General features: G+C 38.6%; 1 protein-coding gene across 11 annotated transcripts in view; it reads right to left on the bottom strand.

Moving 5' to 3' along the window:
• Positions 1-252: 252 nt before the first annotated feature.
• Positions 253-11851, bottom strand: part of LOC100650736 (metabotropic glutamate receptor) — a 33754-nt gene continuing 22155 nt past the window's right edge. For all 11 annotated transcript variants that reach the window (XM_020865420.2, XM_048410222.1, XM_048410223.1 and 8 more), the window contains 3 exons: positions 10239-10895; positions 9325-9796; positions 253-2955 (listed from right to left, as the gene is read on the bottom strand). In XM_020865420.2, coding sequence (XP_020721079.1) covers positions 2810-2955; positions 9325-9796; positions 10239-10895 — 1275 coding nt within the window. In that variant the 3' untranslated portion in view covers positions 253-2809. The remainder of the gene's footprint in view (positions 2956-9324; positions 9797-10238; positions 10896-11851) is intronic.

Below are 11851 nucleotides of genomic sequence, written 5' to 3'. Positions count from 1 at the left end.
TGCATAGGGATTTTTTTAATTATATTAAAATTGTATTGAAATTATTATACATAATATATATATTTTTGCTGATTATAAGTTTAATAGACGAGTTTGTCAATTTTAACGCAGGGATTAGAATTGAGATTGATGATACGTTTACATTAACACGGACTCGCAATTAAATCTTAATTAATTTTTGTTTTATAAGTAGAGGAGAGAGGGGAGAGGGAGCAGATATGTTCAAGTACAGTGAATAATAAAATGCCAGAATTCCTTTTGACGGGGAAAATCTATTTCAATGATCGGTGTTATAATAAAAGATACAAAGTTATCTTTTTTGTATGATGCATCGTATTCATTCGAACTATAATTCCCCATTGTGTTAATCTTTCCTTACATTCTCTCTAATAACGACAAAATTTTGTTCGTTCGTAACAATCGTGCTTTCATTCGTGCGTATAATCGTCGAAGATTATAATTACAAGTGTAACGATCTAACTTTCTCTATATCTCGATTTTTCTTATCAAATCTTATCTTTGCAGATCGTTAAATGAATTTTGGAATTATAATCTTCGAGATTTCTCATACGATTCAATAGTCGTCTTTCCTGTTTCCTCTGTTACATGTCTCCAGCAAAAAACGAAATGCCACTAGTCGCCTCAGAGAACGAAATCGTGGTGTTGTTAATCGAACAGGTCGAGTGTAAATCCTGATATTGATCGAACCAGGTTGAAGTTCGCCTTATAGCGATTTATTTATTGTCTACTATTCATGGAGGAAATGTGTATTGAATCCACGCATCGCGTAGTCGGCCTAGTTTCAAAATTTTCCGCCATTCATCTTTCCCTGTCATCGTCATTTTCCTGTCCTTTTCTTCTTCTCTTTCATATCCCCTTTCTCTTTGTCACCCTTGTTCTCTCTGTACTCCAGTTATTGTTCTAAAGTGTCGTACGGCGGACTATCGAATTGCACTTCTTTCACGCTCCTTTTTATTGACTGCTGGTAATTCCATATTTACGATCCGAACGCTTTACGATTACAATAAACAACAGAAATAAACATTTGAAACGTTCAACTCGTTAAAGATATCAATTACTCGCTAAAAAATAATAACAATCTTAAGGGAACGATCTAGCTCGTAATCGAAACAATTTCATGTCCTTTAGGAACTCAAATCCATACAAAAAATGCGGGAAGTGATTCGAAAACGAAAGATATTTTTTTAATGGATATTTGCTTTCGTTTCCAACTACGATGAACAATCTTCCCGAATTAATTGCAGCTAGTTGCGAGGAAAATTAACAACTTACGTAATCGTGTGCCGAAAAGAAACACATAATATCTCGTGCAACGATAGAACTGTATTTTTGTGTTTATTTGTATATGTATGTGCTTGTATGTACGCGAGTACCTTATGTAATAGTATATATATATAATATATATATATATACATATATACATACATATATATATATATACATCTCACGGAATGTAAATATTTTCTTCTTTACTTCGTCAACGATCTATGTGGGAAGAACGTGGACAATGAACGTCGATTACTCGAACAAGCTAATTACATATGCGTGAGCAAACCTTTTCCGACAGAGTAATTCCTGGCACGAGTCACCCACACGCACGAGTGTGCGCATGCAGGTACTCCAACGATTTAGCATTTAGCGTAGTCTCGGTTAAACACTCGGCTAAATACCAGAGAGAAAACTCTATTCGATCGCATCATTATTAATCGTAATCGAATTTAATCGTCGATACGCGGCCGAACGCGCCGCTTTAATTGTACCAATTAGTCAGCTCGTTAAACCAATAACAGATACAAACATTGTAAAATTCATTTGCCTGTGGATGGCAATTGTTGGGATATTCTTCGCTATTCGAATTCTTTCTGCGAATTCTCCTCTAGCTGTCGTCAATGATGCTGACTTCCGATTCGTTCGATCTCGTTGCTGAGACTAATCATATTCAGACTTTCAGACTCATGCCAGACAGATCGCGTGTGTACTATACCTATATTGGCATATAATATAAATATCCGTGTACGTGTCTGTGTACGTATATCGTTCATATATATTATTCACAAAGATAACCGTTTTAACAGTAACAATAACGACAACAGCGATCGCGATACGAATGATCTCGATATAATGAACGAACGAAGACGACAGCGACAGTACCGATATCTGTGTCGTAATTGAATAATATGCAACGCAGGTTTTCGTAATAACGCTTATAAACAGTTCTCCATATATCGCGATGTTAGCATATCTTGTAATATCGTACACTTCGTGCACGAGTAATAAACATAGTAATCTAAGCGTATGTACATACGACGTAGTCACGGCGTTTTTCTTTGATGTCTTTTTTTTTCTCTTCGCGTTATCTCCGCTCTTGGGATCCAAGATCCCTGATTTTTAATCGTACGATGGATCTACGTGGAAGGAAGTCGAGCTTGCTCATGGCCGTGGAGGATCGAAGGCGTATCGTAGGAACCAGCAGTGCGCACAGAAGGAAGAATCGGAAGTGCCTTCGTTAAGCCGGCTCTAGTGACTTTTCCCGTCACTCCCTTATCACACACACACATACACACACGCGCGCGCGCACCCACACACACATTATTTTCGTCCTCTTTGCACGAATGCTTTTTTGCCGTGCAACTTTTCTACCGTATTCGAAATACATACTTTTTTTATTAGCACGAATTCGCACTATTCACACGTGTCGTGGTCCTCCTTCAGCGGACTCGGAGGTCTTATCGGTTGGCCGGCCGCCAGAATGCCGCGTTTCCTCAAATCTGAATTACAGCCCGCTTCCCTACAGCTGCGCTACTTGCTCGTTATTAGTTTTGCCCGATGTGTTCGACGCTAGGGAGATCTCCGTCACGCCTACAGACGTCTGTACCGCGGCCGTCAGTGCACTCTGGAGAGGCATGCTCTCGCTGGTTAGTTCACATCCCGTGTCTGAAATGTATAGATCGTACTACGATTGTAATTCATAATATATAAAAAGCTCTTTCTATAATTAAGAAGTTTTCTGAAAAAACTCTGTATATTTCTTTAAATATAAATATAGCTCTATATTTGTCTATGTGTATGCATTTTTTTAAATACAAAAACATTTAATATTAAAAATATTATAAATAATGTTAGTAATATTAAAAAGCTAAAGCTTTTAACGTAATTTATTCAATTTGGCATCTCGACGTATGAAGCTTTTTCCAGATTATATTGTATAGTTTTATAAAACAATGTAAAATAATATATATGAAACGACTGTACCACTAATGTCAAATATTGTATAGATCGCATGAAGTTTTGTAAAATTAGGTGTCGTAAAACTTTAGGTGTCACTATATCAATTAGTTTCGCTTCTCGACAATTTAATTTGCAACAATATGTACCAATGTACATCACTTCGAGTGATTATACACGAGGTACTTGGCAATTTGGTTGATGGGGCTTCTGAAAGGGGACAAGGAAGGTTTTAATGGGAGGATGGAATGCCATTTACGATCGGTCAGGGTTATTAAGTTGAATATCGTTTTCACAGGAGGATGTTACGACAGCTGGTGTAAAATTTATTGGCCGTTAAAGCCCCATTAACGTCTCGCTCCTCTACTATTCGTTTTAAAGATGGAAAACGCCATTTAAATAGTTAATTCATTTTAAACGAACTTCCCATTTTTCTCTTTTCATAAATCCTGCGTTTGATTCGACGAGTACTACTCGCAATTGCACCCGATTAGTACGAATACAGCGTTCATGTTGTTGCATGAAAAAGCAAAAAAGGAGAGAAAAAAGGGAAAGAGAAAACGACGAGGTAAGTTGGAATTGACGAGTTGTTTGTGAAAATCGCGCTAATTTCGCGAAGAACAACGACGTAGTGTTGTATAATTAGGGAAAGTTCAGATATTTTGCAATAGGCGCAATGAAAGTCTGGGTCGTGTGGGCTGGCTTTCAGGAAAGCAGTTTAAACTTTCTGGAACAGCGCTCGGAAATGAAAATTTCCACTATTAGTTTGAAACTTAACTCGGAGTTGGAAAGAACAAACGTCAGTGCCGGCCATTGTGCCCGCCACCAAACCTCCTACGATCATTCGACTTAAACTGCTTTAATTGGAATTGATATTTGGGCAGTGACTATCTGTAAACCTTCTTTACTTTTTCTCGTGACTAATTTATATCTATGTTGCTTCAAAGAAATAACTTCTTTGCGAATAATTAAAATTGTGAAATTCAAAGGAAAAATGGTACAAATGATACATTATATGTATCTTCTTTTTAACTCATTAACACTGGAATTACCAAATCCATTGAAATGTACTATTAATGTAGTGTTTGGGAAGAAACACTCTATAAGGATCACACAGTGGATATCGGAAATATTAACAAAAATTTTGATTTGTTGAACGCGTGTTATATCTCTGCGTGTACCTTGATGGATTAATATGAGAAAAATCATTTAGGCTAAGGTATATTTAAAGCCCAAATACGGATGTTACGTATCATGTCTTGTATCTATCTTGTTTTTAAAAAAAAAGCTCTTGTATTTTTCCATATTTTCACTCAGCCTTCTGTTTGATATTAAAGAAAGAAAAATAGAAAAAGAACAAACAAGCGATTTAACTATTGAGTAAAAACCTTCCACGGGAAAAGAGTAAAAAAGTCGAGTGAAAAAAGCGAGAAAAGGAGGAAAAGCTATTAAAGATTGGCGCGATGTCGAAGGAGATGCTAAAATGGTCTAGGACAAAGAGGAAAAATGTCTAAAATTACGGTCGTATCGGTTCAGACACGTGAAACAAGAGTAGCGTGACGTATCGATTGTTCGCGGTTAAAAAAAGGTTAAGAAAGATTGCGACGGAAAAGAATTAAAAGGCAGAAGCAAAAAAACACAAAAGAGAGAGAGAGAGAGAGATAAAAAAAAGGAGAGAAGAGAGAAACGTTGTTATTCCCTGGCGTTGATACTAGTCGATGGTGCGAACAAGGACGAGTTCAGCTCTGCTTGGAGAGCGAAAAATGTCGATCGTAATTAGCGCTAAGAGGTTCGATTGCAGTAATAGCGTATTTCTCTTTATGCAATATTAACTGCGTGTTTCGGCTTTTCCGGTAACGAACGGATAATTAATACGCAGTTAATAATACATTCCGATTGATCGATCCGGGAAGAAGCAGCCTTGATTTTAGGTCGTATGAGAACCAGCCAGAGATCATCAAGGACTAGCTTTTTCTCTTCTTTGGCTACAAAATCAGGAATCTCGCTTTAGTAACGTCAGAATGTCCAATAAAATCGCGAGAATATTTCTAAATTAACGCATTCGACGTGCTAATCCATATAGTGCTAGCACCATGGATATTCCTTTCTACGTTATCATATTAGGGCACTTGCAAAGAAGGAAAGTAAATCTGATAAATCCTTAAATTAGAACTTTTAAGAATTATAATGGGGTTTGGAACTTGAGGCGATGTAGAAATTTTCGTATATCGCATGTATGGTTTAAAGGTATCATAATTTAACCCTTAGACTCTAAACGTTTTTACGATATCCTCAAATTGTAGACGTAGATCTTTTCGATGGATCTTTCAGTAGCTAATACTTGTTAAAAAGAGTTCAAAAATATTGATATGACATCCTGAAACTTTCTGAATTAAGGTTATTATAAAACATTTGTCAAATAATTTATTTAAATAAGTCATATCGTAAGGAATACAAAGTAAAACGTGCGAAATACAATGAAGTACAAAAATTTATAAAGTAAAAAAAAAACCGGAAAATTACAGTTTAAGGATCGTACTTTGATAAACGAAAAATATGTTGTACTGATTGATTAAAATTAAATAGTTAACTTTACGGCCTGAATACCCCTAATTTTTAAAGGTATCTGGGTTAAATGAAAAATATTTAGTCTTCAAATAGAAACACTTTATTATAAAAACTGATTCAAAAACATAAATAATAATTGTAATAATTTGTACGTAAATTTAATCACAATATAAATTTATCAACAAAACTATTGTCCGCAGCTAAAACAGAAAAATAGAAGCCTGTGGTTTATCTACGCAAAATGTATACGTGGATATTCTGTATCTTCCGTAGGTTCCACTTCACCGTTGTTCGATGATAAACTGACGCAGATATCTGCCCTTGTAAACATAGGTTTCCCTACCCAATAATTTCTTTTTAGGTGGGGGAAAATATTTTTTACCTACTATCTTGCGAGAAATACAACCCGGTCGTAATATATGTATGTACATGTATAGCCCGGGCATGGAACATCCACTGTTTAAGGATTAAGCTAATTCATTTATACAAATAGAAAATTTTAACCAATTAATCGTTTTCTTAATAATTTAGATCAATTATCGTATTCTCTAAGAGATTAGCTGGTATCCTAACACTTATATGGAAATGTACGCGTACACTTATGAAATTATTAAATATGATCTAACGAAAAGACGCAACATCGCTAATGGAATCGATCACCTGGCCCAACGAATTTTCACATCGCTTAAATTTTTTGAAATTTTGTTATCCCGTAATATTCGGTAAAATATAGGGAGAGCAAAAGGGCTAGAACAATCAATGCCAGTTACAAATCACCACCTAACGATTCTCACGAAATTCTATGTAAATTGCAATCACCGAAGTACTATGTGTACCGTGTCGCGACGAAATGACTTTTCCCGATCAGGAGACTGATAGCGAAGATTAAGCTTAGACAGACGCAGCCGCAAGCCGTTATGTAAAAGGCTAACTGTAAGGAAGGTCTGAAAACATCTTGTTAAAAATAAATATTTTCAAATTGTATATACAAGTTTTTAGTAATTGTAAATTTTAGTAATTCGAAACCCATCATTACCATTTTTACGGGTTTGATAGTTACACTGCTAAGCAGGATTCTAATTAAACTTTCCCAAAGATCACTGGACTCGATGGATGATTACCTCACCTGAATTCCATGAAACTTTTCACATCTCCGTACTACCGGCGAGACCCTCTAACCAACGGAAGAGGTACTGAACGGCTAAAATTTTCTCCCTTTCAACCTTGTTTCATCTCTTGCTACCTTAGGTGCGAAATTTGAAAATATTCTGAGAGGCAAAGATAAATGTAAGTGACTGCGCTAGATCCAAGAATTAACTTAATAATTTAGCGTAGCATGAACAATTCCGGCCATTATCGTTTCCCCGGCCATAATCCCCAGTGATTACACGCCGTACCGTGCCGCCCGGCTGTGTAACTAGTCCGTAATTACAATAGACAGTGGTAATGGGAGAATCGATTTCCATACGGAAATTGAACGAGAGTCGATCCACCACTGGCAATCGGATTCACGTTAAGTATCATGGCCGGAAAATATTATGGTCACTTAGGCAAGATGACGTACGTAATTTCGTGTTAAATACTTGCGCGAGAGTTCCTTCAGTTCTCTGACTTCTTTCTACCTATTTTGTGTTCCCCTTCGGGCGAACCAAATCGGCCGTAAAATTTCTCAAGCTGATATTCAAATATGTAAACGCGATGCTGACGCGAGGAAGGAAATTAACGTCAAGCATCGATTGTTTGCGATTCTTTCTGCACGCCAGTTTCCCATCTTCTTTTACCAGAGGAACTCGAGCACCTCGACGATGGCGGATGAAACATAATGCAGAAAATTGGAATTACTCATCGATCTTGCCCTCGATCGAGAGTCGTTGAAACGAAATTTACACCTCGAGAATTCCTAGCGATTCCTCAACGACGTCAGACGTTATTCTCCTTAGTAAGATCCGATAAAAGATCGAGTTACACATTTGTCGTGTTCGTCGGTCGCCTTGCATTATCTAACAAGATTCGATCAGGGTAGAAAATATCGAGATTTGTTTTAGGAGACCCAACCGTGAAATACGAATTCCTTATCCAGAGGTTCCTTATCCAACCAAGGCCAAAGTCAAATCTGAATTCATTTCTAAAAAATACAGTACATTGTGCCAAAAATATTTTTATACACATCTTGGAAATTAAAATCAAACGGCGCGGCGGTTACTTATGTACGAGTATAAGAGTAATTAGTCAGAATATTGACAATATACATGTATCAAGATTAATGAAATCTACGAGGCCTGTCCTTTTCTATTTAATTAACAATCTACTTACTCCACACAAGGAATATATGTATGTACATTGTATATATATACGACAAGATTTTCTGAAATTTCGCTTCACAGTTATTGCAGCACCTCGTCATTTTAATCATTGATGAAAGGGTTAGCCGTCGTAGCTGTTTCAGGCTTAGAATAATTATAATGCTCCGGGACAAAACAACGTTTCCTCGATAGAAAGGTCGTGCCATAGCAGACATCTGAAGATCCAACAAATTGATCGACCCGTGTCGTGATAAAGCGCGGAGTACAAAGAAAATATGTGCGACGTACGGTCAAGAGAGTGGAGCCGTGGATGGTACAAGGTGTTGGCAGTGAGCCGAGTTCACTACCGTGTTTCGAGGCTTCGTAATTTGCGAGTGAATCGAGTCAGCGGATTCGGGCATTATTAGCCACCTTTATCATCGCAGGCAGATTCGAACCGAGGCTAAAGCCGACTTCTTTTAAAATGGAGCACCGCGAATACTATATTCGCGCGGTGTAATCGATCGGTTACGTCTACGTCTTATGGGACCGTTTAGCGTGCCAAGGTTTTATTGGATTCCAAATGTAAATCTTAATCTTTCTCCACAATGGGATCTAGCTTTATTAGATTGTTGGCTGAAAGGATGTGTTTCGTTTCGTGAGATGTCAGGATAACGGATGGAAGGATATTGTCAAGGTCGATTTGCTGACAATGTAGACTCGATACGCATAGCCTCGTATTTTCTGTAAGTTTCAAAATTCTCGCTTCTTCCTCATCGAAGTACAGGACGATACGAAAGCAGCGCAATTCTACATAAATATTAGAATTCTATATGTTTGGAAAGGGTTCTAGTCTGTATTAGAAATTTACGCAACTACACTCTCTGAGTTATTTTCCACCCAACATCGTATCACTAACGAATTTAAAAAAATGAAATAATCGTTATGCATATGCGTGACTTTTTGTTTCAATTTTTGCTAGACGGTTTGTTTATTACGAATAGTAACGAGAGTGTGAAGCTTAGACATTTCTCATCGTTAATCGATGTACATACAAATCATAATACCATATAGGTGAACATTTCTGTTTACGTGATGAAATATGTCTGGAATCGTATAAACCGTAATAACCGTATGATTTACACGATTATTTCAAATAAGATATGCGCAAGTCTGACCCGACTCTGGTACCCTTTCTTTATGTTCTTCGATACAAATATTTACTCACATTTGGTAATAGAAGAAGTTCCTGCGCTACTCCCTTGCTTCTTAGACTTATCCCCCATAGTGACTTTCCTGCGGATGTTTTTGTCCGGTTGAAAGACGATGATGTACACCTTTGGCGAATATAAGCAAACTAATGTCACCGTGGCGCTTAAACTAATCGCCACGCAGAGCGTGGTAATTTGAGTCTCGTGTGCGTTTCCTGTTCCAAAGTAGATCGGCACGAATGCCAGCCAGATGATACAGGTGGTGTACATAGTAAAGCCGATGAACTTGCTCTCGTTGAAGTTTTCCGGTATTTTCCGTGTCTTCACCGCGTACACTGTTGAGATTAGGATTAGCAACGCGTTGTACAACTGGGAGAAGAGGAAGCTCATGTCCTGGATATTACACTTGAGGATCACCTGCTTGCGGTCTGGGTAGGAGAATCTTCTTCCCGGTGGTTCGATGATCATCCATACCAGGGTCAAAACCACCTGATATCATGAAAACACAGATACAACACGATTGGAAATTTCAGAACCGTTTCGTTATTTATTTATTATGGTTTCAGTGAAAGAGATGAACATCTTCATTGGATACGATGTGGATCAGAGTTATACTTTAAAATGCGAATACATTGAATACCGATTCGAATGTTAAAAATGTAAAAGATGTTTTTCTAAGCTAGAATATTCCCTTAAAATGACTTCGAGGATGCCTCTTACGTTAAGATTCATTATATTAAGACTCAATTATATTTGTACGAAGAATATTTTCTGCGATGTATCCCGTTGTTAGAGCAATTCTGCACGATTTACAGACAAAAAAATTATTTATCAGTATTGTAAGCAATGAAAAAATTCCATAACGAACGTGTTAATCAAAGAGCTATATTCAACAGACGACAAACAGTTGCTCCATTTTTTTTTCTCTTACCTGCAATGCGATCAGCGCGGCCGCGATGCAGACTTGGGACGCAGGACTAATGTACCTTGGCCTAACGGCCGACCTCGATGCAGAATCGAAGATTCTGGCGATCCTATTCGTCTTGGTCAATAGTGCTCCATAAACTGCACTGAAACTCACCCCCACACCGAACCTCTGAAGAATGCAGGTAACTGTAGTAGGCGTTGCCAGCAACAGGAACGTGTTCAGGTAACAAACGAGCACTCCAGCCAGCAAAATGATCGTAAGTTCACGTCCTGACGCTCTAACTACGGGTGTGTCTCTATGGTGGAACAATAGACACGCGACTGCGAGGGTGGCCACGATTCCAAGACACGAAATCACCGCTGGCGCGATCGCAAACGCGCTGTTCCATCTGATGTGGTTGATGGGCAACTCGTAGCAGCCCCTCTTGTCTTCGTGTGGCCATTTGCCCGGGCCACAGTCCACGCAGGTGTACTCGTCGTAGACGTACTCGTACTCCTCGCACTGGTCGCATACCCAGCAACAAGTGTCACCCTGTTGCTTCTTTATCATACCTGACTCGCAGGGTAGCGAGCATGCCGAGATTGGTAGATCCTTGGTGCCTCGCGCCCAGACCAGTTCCTCCGTGCGAATATCCAATGAGTTGAACCATTTTCCTACCACCTACTCGAGAGATATTTTCATCGTTACCGATCGATCGACCCATCTTCTCGTCGAGTGTCGCGAATGATATGATGAATGCGATTTAGGATGTCGTAGGATCTGTATCCTGTCGATCGCGTGAAAATTGCTAGTGAAAAGCGATAGTAGTGGCACGTTCGAAACATAGGCGTTAATCGACGTCGAAATTTCGGGTGAACTGTATTGGATGGACAATCGAGCGAATGCTCGAAACGATACACGATTTCAATCCTGTCTACTCGGTGTCTGTCGTAGGCGCGTTCTGACAGAAACATTTATAAAATTGGAAGGTTTGTTCTCTGGGGAGGAAATTCTTTTATTTGACCTGCGATCGATCGAAAGATAGGAGGCGTGTTGTTATTTTCATTTTTCGAGATGGATGTTTCGGATAAAACGCGTCGCTGCGCAACTTAGATACTCCACTTTGATAATGAAATATACATTCGTACGGGGATTGAAATACGAATTCGCGTGGGAATTTTTGGGGAAAAGATTGTACTCCACCCGTTATCCGTGGATATACGGATGGTCTCCTTTTTTCCTCTTCTTTTTCCTTTTTCTTTCACTTTTTTCTTTAATAAATGGCCAGAACGTTGGTGCAATAAAACTCGCGTTCTTTGACAATTTAGAGTTACCTGTTCCGTCGAGCAAAGGTTATATTTCATCCTGTAAGTTGCATCCAGCGGTAGGAAGGCGGACGTAGCGAAGGTCACGTTGCAATTTATGTCCAGCCGCTACTTTATCGCTGGAAACACGACCGGTGCACCCGGTTTTACGTTGATTTACGATTTTTATCGAGAAACAATCGTTAATTGGATACAACAGACGAGGGACTGGAGTTCTGACTTTTCGTTCTCGTACGTAGTTGATATTGGTTTCGCATCTACAAATAAGATCATAGAGTAATGATGGTGAGCGAGAGAGGCTCTTTGCCTCTG

The sequence above is a fragment of the Bombus terrestris genome, chromosome 11 (genome assembly GCF_910591885.1).
Source record: "Bombus terrestris chromosome 11, iyBomTerr1.2, whole genome shotgun sequence".
Classification (NCBI taxonomy): domain Eukaryota; kingdom Metazoa; phylum Arthropoda; class Insecta; order Hymenoptera; family Apidae; genus Bombus; species Bombus terrestris.
Note: the sequence above shows the minus strand (reverse complement) of the source record. Positions and strands in the feature narration are given on the sequence as shown.